General features: G+C 38.7%; 2 protein-coding genes across 2 annotated transcripts; both read left to right on the plus strand.

Moving 5' to 3' along the window:
- LOC148844949 (RNA-binding protein Y14-like) lies at nucleotides 1-8,140 on the plus strand. Its single transcript, XM_088953825.1, has 4 exons — nucleotides 1-678; nucleotides 3,408-3,544; nucleotides 7,382-7,527; nucleotides 7,910-8,140. Exons 1-4 carry the CDS (start codon nucleotides 408-410, stop codon nucleotides 7,953-7,955), a joined length of 600 nt encoding a protein of 199 aa, XP_088809951.1. The 5' UTR covers nucleotides 1-407; the 3' UTR covers nucleotides 7,956-8,140.
- Nucleotides 8,141-8,482: 342 nt separating this feature from the next.
- On the plus strand, nucleotides 8,483-16,196 carry LOC148844950 (putative disease resistance RPP13-like protein 1). The gene is given in 8 exon segments (XM_088954286.1): nucleotides 8,483-8,617; nucleotides 8,740-8,785; nucleotides 11,693-12,103; nucleotides 12,136-12,912; nucleotides 12,914-13,265; nucleotides 13,267-13,714; nucleotides 13,904-15,975; nucleotides 16,067-16,196. Coding segments are annotated over 5 exon segments (3,948 nt in total). The 5' UTR covers nucleotides 8,483-8,617; nucleotides 8,740-8,785; nucleotides 11,693-11,744; the 3' UTR covers nucleotides 15,916-15,975; nucleotides 16,067-16,196.
- Nucleotides 16,197-18,851: the final 2,655 nt, after the last annotated feature.

Genomic DNA, 18,851 nt, shown 5'->3' on the forward strand with positions numbered 1-18,851 from the left:
TGGGGGGTTTTTATAGTTAACCTCAGAAATCTGACTATGACTGTAAAGTTCAGATGAATCCTATCCGTTGATTGATGTTAAATTCAATTTGGAACACAGTCTTAATCCCATACAGTACAACAAATCATTCAGACAACAGACGCGAAAAGGACGACAACATAACGTTGTGGGTCCTATTTATCAGCGAGCGATGACGTGCAATTTACGTGTACATCAGCCGGTGAGCCGTGAGCGGGAGTGAGTGCGGAGTGCCCAACTTTTATATCGATACGAAAGTATGAAACATTGAAACCCTGCTCTTCTATTATCTTCTCTCTCCTTGCGTCCTCCGTTCTCCGAGGCGAACAAAGATAAACCAAAATTTAGTGGGAAAGACGACTCGAGAAGCACAGATCAAGTAACAGAGAATGGCGGCCGCAGATGTTGAAGCTGTAGACTTCGAGCCCGAAGAGGATGATCTCATGGACGAAGATGGGGCCGTCGATGTCGAAACGTCACCTAGAGCTCCTCTCCCCAAGCTCAAATCTGCCATCACCGGTGGGTCGTCCTCCTTCTCTGCTCCAAAGAAGACCAAAGGTAGAGGTTTCCGAGAAGAAACAGATGCTGAACGTAACAGTCGTTTTGCCGCGAACAATTTCGACTCCTTGGACTCGGATGGCGGCCCTGGTCCCCAACGATGTCAGTTCACCTACTCTCTATCTCTATATATTCCTTCAAATTAGTTATTTTTTCCCCTGTTCTAGGGTTTATTAGTCCTACTCAGAATGCTGTTATATCCTTTTATTTTACATTCTAGTTTTTCTTCAGTATTTGTTTAGGGTTTAGGATATTTTTTTGGAGGACCAGAGTACACAGTTTGCAAATGAAATCCAATAGTGTTCGTGCTTGAGATATATAATGCTATGAAACAATCAAGCTTTCCCATTTACTCGTATGGAGATCTTTTCTGACACTCAGAGTATATAGTCATTGGTATGTAACAAGCCACATACTTAGATTGGGCACAACTAGGTCCTACTTTTTTGCTCCGTTGGCCATGGGGTTGATTGACCTTGGGACACCTACCTGAACAAGCAATTGAACCTGGCTACCGAGGATTTTGCTTCTCTAATCAACTGTGCTAGATCTCATGAACCTTGGGTTGTGATGTTATCCAACTGAACTGTCCTCCTCCTACCAGAGTTTTCTCCAAACCAGAGAATATGAGAAGCACCACAGCTGACTCATCCCTACATGGCTATATGTTTTCGTAATACCTGAAAAATTTTGTTGCCATTTGTTGGAGATTTTTCATATTGCTGTGGGTGAAACAAAAGAGTCCTTGGAGCTTAAATGGAATTGGTGCTGTACTCCCTTAGGAATGAACAATCAAATTTATAGGAGATATGTTATTGCCTTCCTTTGGAGCATTTAGGAGGAGACAAGTTCTAAGATTGTTTACAACAAAAAAGACGATATACAAGGAAAGAGTGTTGAGTGAACAATCTGATACAAATAAAGTGCAGTAGGAGATGCTGTTCTTAATAGAGGGAAGGGGGGCCAAGACATCTGTTCTGATGAATGGGGAGAGTGAGGAGGGAGATGTGCTGGGGAGATGGGTTCTTATGCTTGCCCCATGTTTGGAAGTTGTTTCCTTGTTACTTTCAGTTGGCTCTAGGGTTTATCTTCAAAAAGAGCTTAGTTTCTTGTACAGAGATGTTATGATGTATTACAATATACCATATGTGCTATACACACAACCAAATGGGTTGAAGCAAAGGATTTATTTTCACAGGGTTAACAAAAAAAGATCAATCTGATTGACTTTGGGAAAAATTAATATCGGTATGCATATCGTGTTAAATTGTTAACCAAAGTGTGGTTGTCTGTGATTCTTCTGTGGCAGTTCATGATTAAGGGAAATAGTGTCTTGCTTCCTTCAAAGCATATATCAGTGCAATTGTTTATTGTACAGAAGCACCACAGTAGTTTTTTTTATTTTTTTTCTTGATGAATAAGCACCACAGTAGTTTGCTTTGGTATGTTTTTCTAATTTTATTGTGTGCCATTATGCTCCTGCTCTTTCCTCTCTCTCTCTCTCTCTTAAGTTGGCTAGATCATTATATTAGGGTTGCAAATCAAGTGAGTTGTGTCAGATCCAGGGCCAGGAAATAGCCAACCTGCCAACCTGTGGATAAGCCTGGGATAACTGGCCTGAGCAGCTGAGCCTGACCTGAACTACAGACTGCTCAACCATTCTGTAACTCAATTCAGTCAGCTTTGTCCTGTTTAGCAAATGCTTGACCTGAGCCTACCCAAGTTGCTGCCTTGCCGGAGCCTGACCTGAACTACAGACTGCTCAACCATTCTGTAACTCAATTCAGTCAGCTTTGTCCTGTTTAGCAAATGCTTGACCTGAGCTTACCCAAGTTGCAGCCTTACCGGAGCCTGACCTGAACTGCATACTGCTCAGTGCTCAACTATTCTGTAACTCAATTTGGTTATCTCAGATAAAATTATGAAAATATAAGCTTAGAAAGATCTGAACGGTAGATCTTGCAGTAACTGTACAACAACATTCATCCACTTGACCAAAGACTAATGTTGTGGGTGTTTATTTGAAAGGGATACATGATGTTAGGCCCTGGTTGAATCAGGTTCCCCAAGGCATCCTAAGTCCAATCTGAGTTGAGGTTGGGCATTTACATTTTTCCAATGTTATAAAATCCCAACCAGATGGTAAATCATTTTCAAGTAAGGTTTGTCGATTGTGGTTCAGTGGTTGAGCAGTGGTTAGATTGCAAATTTAACAGTGATGTTGTTCACTAAACTATAGCTGTAAAAATAGGATCTATGTAGTATGTTCGATTCTTTATATTCAACAAGCCAAACTTTCCTGAACACCAGAAGAATTACTGCCAGGTTTGGATGTGCTAATGGTAGACATACTTAAAAAAACAGCAATACACTACCCTGAAAAACCAATCTACAGGAAATGTTCACATGCCACACACGAGAAAGAGAAAACTAACTGCACCAATATAGCACCTCTATCTATTAGAAAATACATAAATCATGCCAAAAAGTGATTCAAACCAAGAAAACATCATTGTTGCCATTGTTGGATAAAACCAAGTGAAGAAAAAAAATGATTTTTTTGCGAATGACACTAAATAACATATATAACAATTAGTTCCCGAAATCCTGTATTTCTGAGAAAATTATCAAACCGCTTCCAATCAGAACAAGAGTATGGGCATACTCTTGAAACTGACCTGGCATGCATGATCTGCGGACAAGACTGTGTTGAAATGCTACTCATGCTGAATACCAGGACATTGTTTGCTATCTTTTCTGTCACTTCTTTCCTTTTTTTTTTTTTTAAATGCAATGTTCAGAAGCCTCAGTTTTTAATTAAATCTGTGCAGCCATTGAGGGGTGGATCATTTTGGTTACTGGAGTACATGAAGAGGCACAAGAGGATGATCTCCAAAATACCTTTGGTGAATTTGGGGAGGTTAAGAACTTGCATCTAAATCTTGATCGTCGCACAGGGTTTGTCAAGGTAAGTAAAATTGTTTCATTTGAGAATCTGCATTTGGATCCATTAACTGATGAACATCACATGGATGATCTTAAGAAAGGAGTTATCTTGCCTCTTTTTGTGCCATGAACATTTTTATTGATAATATACATAACATGTTGGGCAAAAGTTAATGAAGAGGAAAAAATCCATTAAGATTGCCTTGTGATCAATGCCATACTCAATCCTCAAAATCAAGATTTAGTAAATTATATTTGTATTCATGCGAACGGACAAGGGACAAAATTTGACTTGCTTTGCTTATTGATAATTGGTCCTACCTTCTGATTTTAAAAGTATGCATCAATAATGGAAAAGCCAAAATTAAATATGGAATTTTATGAATTTTACATATTTTTGTGCAGCAAGGGTATTTTGGTTATTTGACCAAGGTGTAAGTTGGTCCACCTGGGTGGTTTGCTTTGTCTTAGTTATAATGTATTTATCCATAAATTTTCAGTTGTAAGGTGAATACTTAGTTATGGCAGATTCTTTAAGTTGTAGTATGAGAGTGGTAGAGCTGTAGTTCTTTGTTTTCCTAGTTTTAGGAGTATGGCTTGTCAACCCAAGGTTTTATGATTTGCACCCTTTGCCAATGCAATGAGGTGATGTCTAGCTGTTTTGGCCTCCCTATTGGCGAAGAATCTGTGCTTAGTCTAGACTAAGAGACTAATTGCATCTTTACATTAAGTCAGCAATCCCTAATAATTTAGCATTATTTCATTAGAAGGTTCCATTGTTTGACCCCCTTCTCTTGAAGAACCTAGGCGATTTTGGCAGTTTGCTGAGATTCCAATCCAAAACCTTTCTAGATCTAACGGTACCCTTCCATTAACCATAAAATCCATCTTAAACCTATTTCAGTTGCCACGTTGATTTTTATAAAAATCTGATATTATAATTTTTTTTTGATAAGTAACAAATAAATTTAATTAAAGAGAAACTTTGATTGAAATTTTGAAAAGAAGGCAACTGTTTATGTTCATTTAGAAGGAGATCTGAAGGATTACAGAAAACCCTGTCCCCTAATATTAAAAAAGATCAAGATGGCATTGAGCTATCACAGTATCACTATACAAGAAAGACGTTTTCACTCCATCTTTTCCTAGTCCATTAGCTATTGAATTTAGTTCTCTTGGGATCTCTCTCCTTTGGAACAGAGGATCAAGGAATGACTCTTCAAGTAGTGAGCCACCTTGCAAGGTTTCTGCCAACAGCTGTTGCTTCATCTAATGACATTGGCGAAGTCCTTTTCAATGGCTAGAGAAGGGGTCAAGGCCTTTGACAATTCCTTCCCCATTAAGGGGGCCAGCATCTCTGTTTTGCCGGAGATGGCATTCCCAAGTTGGACAATTGTCTGCTGAATGCCTGAAATATGCTCCCACTGGACCTGGTAAGGATTTCTTCACCCTGGCAGGCCCAGGATTCCTGGAGGAACTGTCATCAAACTGTAACTTAATCTCACCTTCAACTGGAGGAAGAGGGGAACTTATAGGAAGTTGGTTGGTTTCTCTTCTCTGTAGAAGATCAAAGATGTCAACCAGATTTATTTAAAAGTCATTGAGAGAGATTCCCTGAACTCTTTACTGATAAGAACCCAAGAATTCAGAAGGACCAAGGCTATTCTGCACTTTTTTATGGGAAATGGTAACTTTCATTAATAATAATGGATAAAAATTACAACTGCCACCATCCAAGGGCAGGATGGAGAACCCTTTGACAAAAACTGTCTCGTAAACAGGCCCAAAACAACTCTTGCCAATTTACTCCTTGCTTTGCCAAAGCATCAACCATACCATTTGCTGATCTTGCCCAGTTAAATCTCACCCCAATGTCCCTTGCTAAGCTCGAGATTTCTCTTAGCTGATGTCTGAAAATATGATTGTTCCTTTCTCCCCATATCCTCTTCCCTTTCCTCTTATCGCAGTATGAACGATAGCCTTCTAATATAGGTTCCCCTTTCACAAAGACCCATGTATTTCCAATAATAGAACCTGGTGAGAAACACTTGAGTCCCACAAGGCCCAAAAAGAAATTCCAATGCTGTTGAGTGACCAGGCAGTAAATGAGGTCATTAATTTGGCATCCTTAAGACACATGATATACACCTTGGAGGATGTGCATCTATGCTTAGAAATTCTGCCTGTTGTCACACTTCTGATCCTTTTTTTGGATGAACCACTGAAAATTTTTATCCTTCCATTAGCTGCTTTCCAAATGAAAGAAGCTCTATGGGTGGGGGGGGGGGGTGGGGACAAGACAACTCAACTCAACTAAGCCTTGTCCCAACTATATGGCAACACAAGACAATTGGAGTTTTTTCCCGTTCTTTGTTTTCTGGAAGATCTTGATATTAGGATTAGACACCAAGGTGTAGAAGAAAGACACATTGTAAAAGAGGTATAATATGTGTTAGTAGTGTGGGGGGAGATGTTGACCTCTCTATGGATGTGGACAAGAGTGGCAATATCCTCAGTTTTTTTTTGGTGTGTGTTTGTGAGAGAGATCAACCCTTTCCTCAGCCCACCCTCTTTTTTGGTTTTGCAAACAATACCATTGGTTAATGAGGCAGTCCCTCTTCTTTCCTCCAAAGTTCCTCGATGTGGTGGTCCCTTAAACCTTTGTGGGGACCAAAGGGGACCTGGAACACCGAACATTGACAAGTTGAATGAAGAGGCCAGCCAAGGTAGTCATAAAAGGAATGAACCTAGCACTTTAGTAGATAATTCTTCTTCCAAATAGTCAACCTCTTCTCACAGTTTTCAATTACTGGGTTTCAAAAGGTGATGAACATAGGATTACCTCCAAGAGGCATGCCCAAATATTTGATCAGCCATTTCTCCATCCTACATCTCAAAATTCACTAGAAGCCTTGCAAGACCTCATCTGACAAATTAATGCCCACCTCTCACTAGCAGCAAAGCACCATTAGTGAGATTACTGAGAATGGCATGATGCCGTGACCAAAGTAAAAAAAGTGCAGATAGAGAGGGCATCCCTGCTACAGTGCAATAGAGCACCTTAAAAAACCAGAGATGGGGTCATTAATCAAAACAGAACCAAATAGTATAATAGCTAGATCATACCTGTCCATCAATTTGATATTAAACTCATGGTTAATGACTATGCTCTCACAAAATGATCAATTCTATAGGCATACACTTTCTTCTAATCAATCATCATATGGGTCTCATGTCGCCAGTAATCAATCTTATGGGTCCAAAATCAATTAGAGTTCACATCCCTCCTTTTAGTTCAAAGTTTAAGAATACAGAGTCTGGGCCTAGAATAAGGAATTGAATACTACCTGATTGTGCATATCATATGGAAGTGCGCGGGGTTAATTAAAGATAAAAGTGGGTGATTTTGGTGGTTGATAAGGACTGATTATGTGGTAGCAAGATGGTAATATCTTGGAGAATTGCATGTGATCATCCATATTCTAGTGTTTGGTGGTTGTTTAGTTATCAATAAAAAAAAATTGTTTTGGTTGTTTTTTGGTACTGCCATTTTGTTTAACAGGTTATGCGAATTTTGGTGTGTTAACCATTTTTAGTATGCTATGTTCTTGTATACAGATGTTAATCATTTTTCTTCTGCTGATAAATATTAGCATTAGTGTTCTGGCCATAAATTTTGTGCATGACCAACATTTTTAAGTTAAATGTTCGCTTAGTGAAATGAAAGAGAAATTGCATATCGTTAGTTTGAACATATTCAGATAATCTTTTCAGTTGCTTGCTATTATATTTTCTTTGTATAGGAATGGCAATAGCGCCATGCCTTTCTTATTAACAAATTTGGAATTTTTGTTTTTAGGGCTATGCACTAATTGAATATGAGAATTTTGAGGAGGCTCAGGCTGCCATATCTGCAATAAATGGAACTGAGCTTCTTACCCAGACCATCTATGTTGATTGGGCCTTCAGCAATGGACCTTTCAAAAGGAGGAACATGAGGAGGAGGTTCGTTGATTCTTCTATTCCCTTGTACTCATGCGATGCTTCAGTGTAGTAGTTTGTATTTTATTGTCTTAGCCAAGTTTTATGTCAACCGATTTAATTGCTTGTTGAGGACTCCTGGGTCCATATGGTTCTCTTGGATGAATTCACCAGGGATATCCAGAAGGGCTCCCAAGAAATAGGTTGAATGACTTCCAGTGCACTTTTGGATTAATCCAAATGGGCAGCTTTTTTTTTTTTTTTGTTGATAGTGAGGCCCATGGATGTTATTGGTTATAGAACATCCAGTTCTGCATGCTGGGCAACTGAGGAAATTATTTCTTTTTTGAGTGAGCTTTTACATTGTGCTCATGGAGAAGCTTTGGTTCTTGTTATTGTTTTGCAGGTCACCCCGTGGGCACCGATCAAGGAGTCCTAGGAGGAGGTATTGAGACTGACTCAAAGTCATATGGGCATTTGGTTTTTGGTGTGGGACTGGAATCTGGATTCGTGCTGAATGAATTGGGTTGATACTACTGATCAAAAAAAAAAAAAAAAATTGGGTTGATACTTGTGAGCACTTGATTTGTGGTATTTACTCTTTTAATGCATGCCTGGCTTGCAGTTTTCTGTCTAATGCCCTGTCATTGCTTTTGCTTTTCTTTTTTTATCCCTTTCTCGAAAAGGTAAGTGTTTTTAGCCCTGATGCTATTCCCTCGCTATATATTCAAAGTTTACACTTGAGCTAAATACTATGAAATGTTACAGATCCTTGTTGCCTGGATTCACCGTTGAGACTACTCTTTATCCAAATTTTCTCCATGTGCGTTGAAGGTCTCTTCCTATTGTAATCCTTCGGTCAAATCTGCTTGTTGGGACTTGGGCTTGGCTCAATCCCAGGGCCTAGTGGTTTGGTTAGAGGTTTTACTTTTATGCTCATCCCTTTAGTCTGCATATGGGATCGGTAGATTTGAGCATGGCATTCAGAGAAGTATTTTTGTGGGGATGGGTTCTATTTATCTTGTGTATGTGGGCAGACGGGAAGAGACAGCACTCAGACATTTGGAATCCTTTGGAGGCATATCACTCCAAATCCCGGGGTGAACTGAAAAAGGTTTTGGCTCTTTATCAAGTTCCACTCCATTCTTTGTTCATCATAACTAACAATCAATTCTTGGAGGGAACAACATCCTACCATCGTATTAACAGCCAAGCGTGATCTAATTGACTTTGTAGGTGTTTGGCATCGGCACGGGGATTAGGGGTCTCACGGTTCGGTGAGGTATTTTTTCAAATCGATCCGATCTGATTGGCTTTTTAAATATTTAAACCGAAACCAAACCGATGCAACCGGTTAGCCGCGGTTTGGTTTTTCAGTTTTTTATGCATTTAAAAAAAAAAATTAAAACTGTTGGTGCCGGTGCTGGCGGTTGCTGTTGGTGCCGGACTGTTTGGTGTCGTCGCTGAAGTGAGCTTGAGAGGTTGTGTCGAGCGGAGACGCGAAAAGGAGATCAGAGAGAGAGAAGAGATCATAGGTGTTGGACCGTTGGTGCTTATTTGCTGGCGAGACGGCGACCGGCATTGCTGCTTGGTGCTGCCGTGCTGGTGGTTGGCACGAGCCGCGCGACCATCTGGAGTAAGGACCGGAATACGAAGAGTGGAAGCAGAAAGTCCAATAAGAAGATTAAACTTAGAAGATAGAAGATAAGAGAAAATTGAAACATTGAGAGAGAGAAAAAGAAAATAGTCAAAGGAGTACTGACACTCTGGCAGGGGAAAAGACAAAAGAGCAAATGATGGAGATTTGAGGATTGGGTTGGCAGACTGTCGAACTAATGAGGGGTTAAAATTTCAAAGAGAAGGCTGAAAGTCTCTGCCGAATCCTCTTATTCGATTTTCAAAAAAAAAAGTAAAAATTATAATATATTATTTTATATAATATCGGTCGTGGACTGTCGTTTTTTTGAACTGGTTAATTGAAACCGAACTGAAATTATTAGCTTTTTAAGAACATCAAACTGAAAGTGAATCTATTGGTTCGGTTAACTAATTTTTCAGTTTGGTTTTGGTTGGTTTTTTTGCTCAGTTTGGTTTTTTTGCTCACCCCTAACTAGGACCGTGTATGTCTGAGTTGTAAGCACTGTTTTCTCTTATTTTTTGTTTGGATACGGTATTGTTATATAGGCTGTTTTTTGGGATAACATCATTGGTTTTGTTTGGTATCAGTGTTGTAGAACCCTTATTAGCATTGATCTATATTATCTAGTGTTTAAGATGATGCCACATTGATGTCACATCAATTTAGACCTGGCAAAAAGTTGACCCAACCCGTGAACCTAACTCAACCCAATTCGAAAAAATAGGGTTAGGGTCTCATATTTAGCTACCTGAATGTGAGAATAATCTGACCCAACCCAACTCGGAAAAAACTGGGTTGGGTTGGTCATGGGTCAACCCGCTAACCCGATTGTCAAGTCTAATTGAGACTATTTATGCATTGCTAGAAGTTTCCACTCTTTAATTTTTTCTATTTAATCTTTACTCTTTATTGTTTATTCTTTAAATTGTTAATGTTCAAGCTTTTTTATTTTATATTTGGAATTTTAAGGTTAATTCCTTTAATTTTGGCATTTTCATGTAGTTTTTCTTTATTTTTTTAAATTTCAGTTATTTTTTGGGATGACCCGAATTGACACATGGGTCAACCCTAACCTGAATATTTAGGGTTAGGGTCTAGCAATTGATAACCCGACCCAAAATCAATCCAAAGTGTCTTGACCCAACCCTAACCCGACTCACCCAACCAAATTGCCAGGTCTACACATCATTGCACTGCTAACAATAATGGGCTGTTTTCTGAGAAAACATTGAATTTGGCGTTTTTTCATACTACACTTTCCCGATTTTTAAGGTGTTGTTTGGAGTAGCATTTTTTAGAAAAAATGATAAGTGCCAAACACCGCCTTTAACCCACAATCGGCGACAAGCTAGTAACTTTTTGAAGAACTCATTACAAGGGAGATTATTAGGGATGTATAAATGCATTTCACAAACCAATGCAGTTCATCATGATCCATCAATCATGTACGAAATCTCTTAGGCTGTGTTTGTTTGGAGTGTAAATCTCATCATGTAAAACTCTACTGATAGAGTTTTACACTGAACCGAGCATTAAAAAATGTGACTATCCATGTAATACTATATCGATAAACAAACACAGCCTTAGATTGTGCATTATTCATTTCAGAAATGTTTTTTGGTTGAGACGTGTTGGTTAGGAAGTTAAAGTGTTCTCTTTTTTTTTTTTTTTATTGTTATAAAGAATTTGTTGCAATGGTATCTCAAAGAAGTCCATTTCTGCATGAATTATCATATTGCCATTTGAATTTTTCCCTAATTCTGCATAAATGCCAATGTGGAAAATTATTGCAAAAAATTAGTTGTGAAACGTATCCTTTCTAAATATATTGATACCGATATAATACACCCCAAGTCCTCAGATAGAAATACATACATACCGATACAATACACCCCAAAACCCCATACCATATTTGATACTTTAATCCGGATTGGAGGGTAACACAAACTCCCAAAATCAACCCGAGCACGTCCAAGTTACAGCCCGAAAAAACAAACCCTTGGGTTTGATTTAATACACAATAAATAACCAAATCAACCCATTAATTAACAATTTTTAAAGAAAACACAATTAGCAAGCGATGGCAACAAGCTAGCTGCTAATTTCTGAGAAAAAAACGGCAACTACTGAACTACCTCATTAGAAAAACCAGAATACTTAAGCCACGACAACTTTATTCAAATCAAAACCAGGCCAGAGGCGTGCTAACGTGCAGTGCAGATCTTGTTATCTATGGGCGAAATGGTAGTACGGTTCTTTAGTCTTTGCCAATACCACGGTGCACCACTTCATACTGACTCGATTTTTGCCTGGCCAAACTGGCTAATTTGTGGGTTCTTTCTAGAGTGTTAATCTAGTAAATAAAATATAAACTTAACCAGTATTCATTAAAATAGCTATGTAGTAACTATATTATAAATAAACATTTTAATCAAGTTGGTGAGGAATCACTTTCTGAACTTCTTGGACGAACTAATATCAACTACCATGCATATACTAATAACATCAAATGGGTTTGGAATACGAGACTAATTTGGTGTTGTGCTATAGGTTTCTTGTTTCCGTATATCCTTTCCATTTGCAAAGAACAAACGACACAGATATGGCTGTGGGAGAAGTGTTTCTGGGCGCCTTCCTTACGGTGATGCTTGAACAGTTGACCTCTTCTGAGCTAAGAGGGGTTGCACTTCGCTGGAGAATACATAAAAAGCTGAAGAAATTAGAGAGTACGCTGTCAAAAATTCAAGCTGTGCTCATTGATGCAGAGAACAAGCAAATGAAAGACATAAAAGTGGAAAAGTGGCTAGATGATCTCAAACATGTGGCTTATGATGTAGAAGACATACTGGACAAGGTCTCAACTGAAGCTCTCCGCCAAAAATTGGAAGCAGAAGCCAAGATAAAGCAGGTACGCAAGAAACTCATTCCTTATAATTTACGTCCTCGTGTAGTTTCATTCAAGTTTGGGATAGGATCTAAGATAAGTAGATAAATAAAGAGTTGGAAGAAATTGCACTAGTGAGAGATCGTCTTGGCTTACAAGAGGGAGTTGGAGCAGAGTCAGTTCGAGTTGAACAGAGACGGCCAACAAGTTCCTTGTTAAATGATCTTGTTTATGGAAGAGAGGAAGACAAAGCAAAGATAATCAAGTTGCTACTTTCTGATGAACATAATCATAATGGGGCCCTAGTAATTCCCATAGTTGGTATGCCTGGGGTTGAAAAGACCACCCTTGCTCAGCTTGTGTATAATGATGGTGGCGTAAAGCAATATTTTGATCTAAATACATTGGTATATGTTTCAGAGGGCTATAACATGTTGACATTAGCAAAAGCAATTCTGGAGTCTGCTACAGGGCAATCTTATTATCTTAATGAATTAGATTCACTTCAAGCTAATCTTAGGAAGGAATTAAAGGACAAGAAATTTTTACTTGTTTTGGATGAAGTCTGGAATGAGAACTATAACGATTGGTGTGCCCTCCTATCTCCTTTCAGAGGTGGGATACAAGAAAGTAAGATCATAGTAACTACAAGAAGTGAAACTGTTTCATTCGTTGTGGGCAATGTTCACGCCTACAAACTGAATGTCTTATCAGAGAAAGACTGCTTCTTGTTATTTAAACAACATGCATTTGTGGATGGAATATCAGAAACAAATCCAAACTTGGAAGAACTTGGCCGTGGAATTGTAGGAAAATGCAATGGTTTGCCTTTGGCGGCAAAGACACTTGGAGGTCTCCTGCACTCCAAAGTAGATGCAAATGAGTGGAGAAATATGGGAATTACCAGAGGACCGAAGTGAGATTCTTCCTGCCCTAAGATTGAGTTACCATCATCTTCCAGCACACCTGAAGCGGTGCTTCGCCTATTGTTCTATTTTTCCCAAGGGCTATGAATTTGAGAAGGAGACATTAGTACTCTTGTGGATGGCAGAGGGTTTTGTCCAACCAAATGAAAGGAAGCATATGGAAGACATAGCTGGTGAGTATTTTGATGAGTTACTCCACAGGATGTTCTTTCAAGAAACAAGTCATAATACATCAATGCTTATGATGCATGACCTCATGAATGATTTAGCAGTCTATTTCAGGAGGAACTTGTTTCAGATTAGAGGATGGAAATAAGAGCAATAATAGGGCAAACAAAATTCCTGAGAAGGCTAGACATTCATCATTTCTTCGTGGACAATATGATAGAATAACAAAGTTTCAGGCCTTTCATGAGCTAAAGCTTCTACGGACCTTCTTACCATTAAGAAGAAGAGAGGACAAGTATTGCTACATACATAAACAGATCCTTCATGACTTGTTTCCCAAATTAACTTGCCTACGGGTACTGTCCTTGAGATGGTATTATATCACACAATTTCCAGATTCAATTGGCCAACTGAAACACCTAAGGTATTTAGACTTCTCTCATACCCCAATCAGAAGACTGCCTGACTCAATTAATGCTCTATACAACTTACAGTCATTGATATTGAATTGTTGTCCCAATCTCATTGAATTGCCGAAGGACATGGGCAACCTGATCAACTTGCGACATCTCAAAACAAGTGAATGCCCCAATTTATAAAAGATGCCAATGGGGTTTGGTAGATTGACTAATCTCAGAACTTTGTCTAATTTTGTTGTGAGTCAAGAATCTCCAATAAGCGAGTTAGGCAAAATTTTGCACCTCCAAGGGAACATTCACATTTCAAAGTTAGAGAATGTAGATGCATTCAATTGGACTGATGCAAGTCGTGCCAACTTATAAGATAAACTACACATTCAAGGGCTTAGGGTGCTGCAACCTCATATGAACTTGAAGGAGCTCTTCATCAGCTCCTATCTTGGTGAATGCTTTCCAAGTTGGATTGGTGATCAGTCCTTGTCCAATTTAGTGATCCTGAAACTCTTTAAATGTAGCAAATGCAAGTTACTACCCCCACTTGGGCAACTACCCATGCTCAGAGATCTCTATATTGAAGGAATGCATAGAATTAACTATGTGGATCGCGAGTTTTATGGGGATTGTTTGGATAAGACTTTCCCATCATTGGAGATACTATCTTTCAGGGAGATGCTTGGGTTGGTGGAATGGTTTGGATTGGGAGAAGAGAAAGAATTAAAAGGCATTGAAGAATTTCCTAATCTCACTAAGCTTACTATGCAAAACTGTCTCAAGCTACAAAAACTATCACCTTGTTTCCCTGTCCTTGTATCACTAGAGGTAAAAGATTGTGAAGCATTGATTGCCCTTCCAGAGCTCCTTCCCTCATCTGTAAGTACAGACCAACCTAGTGAAAAGGTTAAGAAAGGTCAACGATCCTCAAGTGAAAGAGGTGATGAGCTGACCCCTCATCTTCGTGAGCTTGTTATTGAGGATTGTCTCAAGCTAAGGGAGGCACCCTTCCCGCTACCTTTCTTGGCAAAACTTGAGATTCGTGGCTGCCCAGTGTACCATTTCTATGGACACGAGGAGAGTAATAAACTTCTACTAGAAGGTTTTGCAGAGATCACCTCACTCAACTCATTCCATATTTCTGAGTTTGTTAAGTTAGCACATTTCCCACAGGGATTTCTTCAAGCCATGATTGCACTCGAAGGCTTAGAAATTTGTAATTGCTTTTCTCTCAAAGATCTTGGAAATGATGTGGGTTTTCAACACCTTGTTTCTCTTTGTAGGTTGGTAATTCTGGGATGCCCCAGACTTAGAACGTTGCCTGAGCTACCCCTCAGAGTCAAATTTTTACATATCGAACACTGTTATGGCCTGAGAGAGCTACCCCATATTGATTTACTTACTGAGCTACGAAGTCTTTCTATCATCAAATGTGAAAGGCTACAATACTTACCCCAGGGATTGAATAATCTCAGATATCTTGAACATTTAGAGATCAAATGGTGTAGTTCTATTGAGTCCTTTCCATGTACAGGACTGCCCATCAAGATTGAACGCCTTGAGATAAAAGATTGCAGGGTTCTCAGGTTACCAGTTCAGGGACTACACAACCTTACCTCTCTCAAGTATTTGATCATTGAGGAATGTTATCATCTGAAATCCTTGTCAAGAGCGTGGTTTCCCACTTCTCTTGAGCATATTGAACTAAGGGAATGTGAGAATCTCAATAACTTGCCTGAAGATTTGAACCAACTTTCATGTCTTTATCATTTAGAGGTCAACAATTGTCCAGCTCTTGTAGATTTTCCAGAAGAAGGGTTACCTGTCACCAGCTTGAGATCAGTTTGGATCATTGGATGCAAGAACCTTAAGTTCTTACCTAATCACATGAACAGCCTCGCATCACTTCATGAATTGCGAATATGTGATTGTCCTAAAATCGTGTCATTTCCTCAAGGAGGATTGCCCGCCAATCTGTACTCACTTTCCATCAAAGATTGCAACTATCTCAAGCTCCAGTTTGATTGGGGTCTGCACGACCTAACCTCTCTTAGATATCTCATGGTTGCTGGTTGTCCTGAGCTTTTCTCCCCTCTGGATTGGCAGTTACAGCTAATGACTCTTACATCTCTTCATTTAGAAAGATGTGAAAATCTTATTTCCATTCTCAGGGGGCTAAAAAATCTCACCTCCCTTGAAGAGTTAGTAATAATCAAGAGTAACCAACTCAAGTCCTTAAGGGAGATAGGGGTTCTCACTGCTTCACTTTCTCATCTAGATATACAGGACTGTCCTTTGCTGAAACAACAGTTTCAGGATGAAGAAGATAGGCCCAAGATAGCCCAAATTTCCTGTATAGAGATTGATGGTGAAAACATAACTTAATCTATCTCAAATGATTTGGGGATTCCTTTGATGAGAAGACAAAGAACTTCCTATGGTCAGGTACTATGTTGTCCTTGTCATTCAGTTATAAAGAACTTGTTTAAATTTGATAAAATTAGTTAATGGGAAGTTTTTTTTTCTCTCATTTTAGTTACCCATGTAGAGGATGAACAGGATGTAATGGGAATATTCTCATCCTCCTATGCACAGCTGATGGTTCTACTTCAAAATCGCAGAGCATCATCACCGAACAAGTGCTAATTCTAGCTTCTGAGTAAAACAGACATTTTTTTTTGAAAGAAAACGCTTAAAACAGACATTGATGTCATATTTTAAGCATGGTTGCATTTGCAACTCTGAATATTTACCTTTCATTTTTGTTTTTATTCGTATGTTCATTTCATCTACTTCATTGTCAAGTGATTAGACTTGCATATCAATCTGATTCACAATACTTTATTTACTATGGAAGGGCATCATCATGACTATTGTAGTTTTATACATATGTAAGCATAAATCATCATGCATAATAAAAGGAGTAGAAAAAGGTGGAGTTTTTTAGAACTTGAAGAGAGACAAGAACACATTAAAATTAACTGTTTTAAATGCGATATTTATATTTATCATGGAAATCGATTATAATACTAATAGATATGGTGATATTTGATATTTGATGGCAATTTCCACCAAACCCGGCAGGTACCCGCCCCTACCCTCCCCAATAGGGTGGGTTCTTTTTTGAAGAATGGATTTTGGGGTGGAGACAAGTTTTAGGGTTTTACAACAAATACAATACAGGTAGGGTATGGTATTACGCTAAACCCGACCCTCCTCAACTTGCACATTGAATTTACTAAAATATCCCTAGTGCTTATAATTAAATTATTGTTGTAAGGCATATAGACTTAAGTATTATATGTTGAATGCAATAATGTTTCAAATCTTATATGAAGGATGGTAAAAAAAATTATGGGTTTTCTACATGTTTCAATCAAAAAGTTGGTAAGTTTGATGCTTGTTCATGTTATTTTGCTTGTTTGTTGCTTATATATAATAAGAAATAATATGAAATTAGATGTGGGTTCTAGACCCAACCCACCCTAATGCAGAGAGAGTGGGGTCAAGGAGGGTTTGGGACCTTTTAAACCATGCTTAATTATCAATACAACCAAATTGTATACGTCAACCTTGAACATTGGTCGAGTGGAAGGTTTGGTGGTTTAACCAGTAAGTTAGCCTGTTAAATTGTTCAAATTTATCAAAAACTCATCGGTGGGAATGCTATGTTGTTGTTATTCCACTCAACCATCCGACATCTTCAATGGGCAAAACAAATGAACTTTCAATGATATTCCACCCAAAACATCATGCCAATGGGATAAGTTAATAGGGAAATTCATCTCCACCCTTCTTTGAGAAGGGTTGTTTTGTGTCTAATTCATTTAGGGATGAGTTTGGGCTATGAAATGTCAACCTTCAATGGTTTTGGCTTAGTGCATAGGGATTCAACTTGGGATGGACCAATGGGAATCCAGTTTGGGTTGGGTTGAAGATTGGATAAGGGTTAGAAAATGCCAACCAACTGTTAGAACTGTAGTACAAGTCAATCCGATCCACTGTATTATTCTTATTACTATATATTCTTGCATATATGTTTATAAATAGGGTAAATTACAGATTACCACCCTTTACTTTGGGGTTGACACTTGCCCATTGAACTTTCATTTGCGACAAAGATCTCATAAATTTTTAGATTTCAACAATTTGCCCCTCATTGTTAATTGGATGAAGTTAATTTATTAAAATGTCATTTCAAGATTCCTATGAGCGAGAGGACCGAATTTCAAAATGATGAAAATGGGCAGGGGAAAGCACATCATCTCTTTAGAAAGACAAATAAGGGATTTTATTCTTTATACAAATATGTAAGAGGAAGGGAAAAAAATGGTCCCATAAATTAAGAAAAGGTAATTTGGGGATTTGGAAATGCTTAACATATACATGACAGTCACATGCAAGTCTTTTTTGAAGTTAATTAAGGGAATGCGGGCAAAGTATTGGAATCTTAAAGTTCAAGGGTAAGTGGCACTACCCAAAATACTAGATGGTAATTTGTTATTTACTGATTTTAACCTGTATGTATGTATGTGTACACACGTGTGTTTGTATATTTAACAAGCCGATTACCACCTGTACTTTAAGGGTGGTCATAGTTAGCGCTCTGAACTTTCATTTGCAACAAAGCCCCTTCAGCTTTTAGATTTCCAACACTTTGCCCCTTTCCCACCAATTCGATTGATAGATATAGCTAATTTACTAAAACACCCTTTCAACATGCGTATAAGTAAGAAGACAACATTTCAAAATGACTAAAATGGGTAGGGTAAAACACATTATGACTTTCTAGCCCACTTTACTAATAAACCCTGATGCAACTAGAATTGATTGCTAGTCAGAAGCTAACATGTGTATTGAACCGACTGGGGGTGGAATGGTCAAGTCACTCACATGGCTCGGTACAAAACCACATCTGCACCCCACAGGGGGCGACCAACATTTCAATGTGCATTGGGAACATCTTTCGCAGTTTTCAGTGGGAGATGTTCCCAATACACAGTTAAGATATGTTGTGGGGTGCCCTTTGTGGAGCGTAGATGTGAATTTGGCTCAAACAAAATGTGACTTCCCCTCGAGATGAATTGATCTTGTGACTTCGAGACATTCAACTCGTCCTTAGGAGCGAGATGAGTGGCGCAACCAACACCGATGTCCCACTTGAGGAAAGCATGAGACCAAACCGAGTTGACACATGCACAAAATGCAGTGGCTAGTGGTGGTATGGGACAAGAGAGTCAACAGGCCGATTAGACACCTCCATCTACAAATTCATATGAGCAAGAGATGATGAATATTTCATGTAATGAATATGAATGGTT

This window comes from Nelumbo lutea, chromosome 7 (genome assembly GCF_056320005.1).
Source record: "Nelumbo lutea isolate HS-2025 chromosome 7, American lotus-T2T, whole genome shotgun sequence".
Taxonomy (NCBI): domain Eukaryota; kingdom Viridiplantae; phylum Streptophyta; class Magnoliopsida; order Proteales; family Nelumbonaceae; genus Nelumbo; species Nelumbo lutea.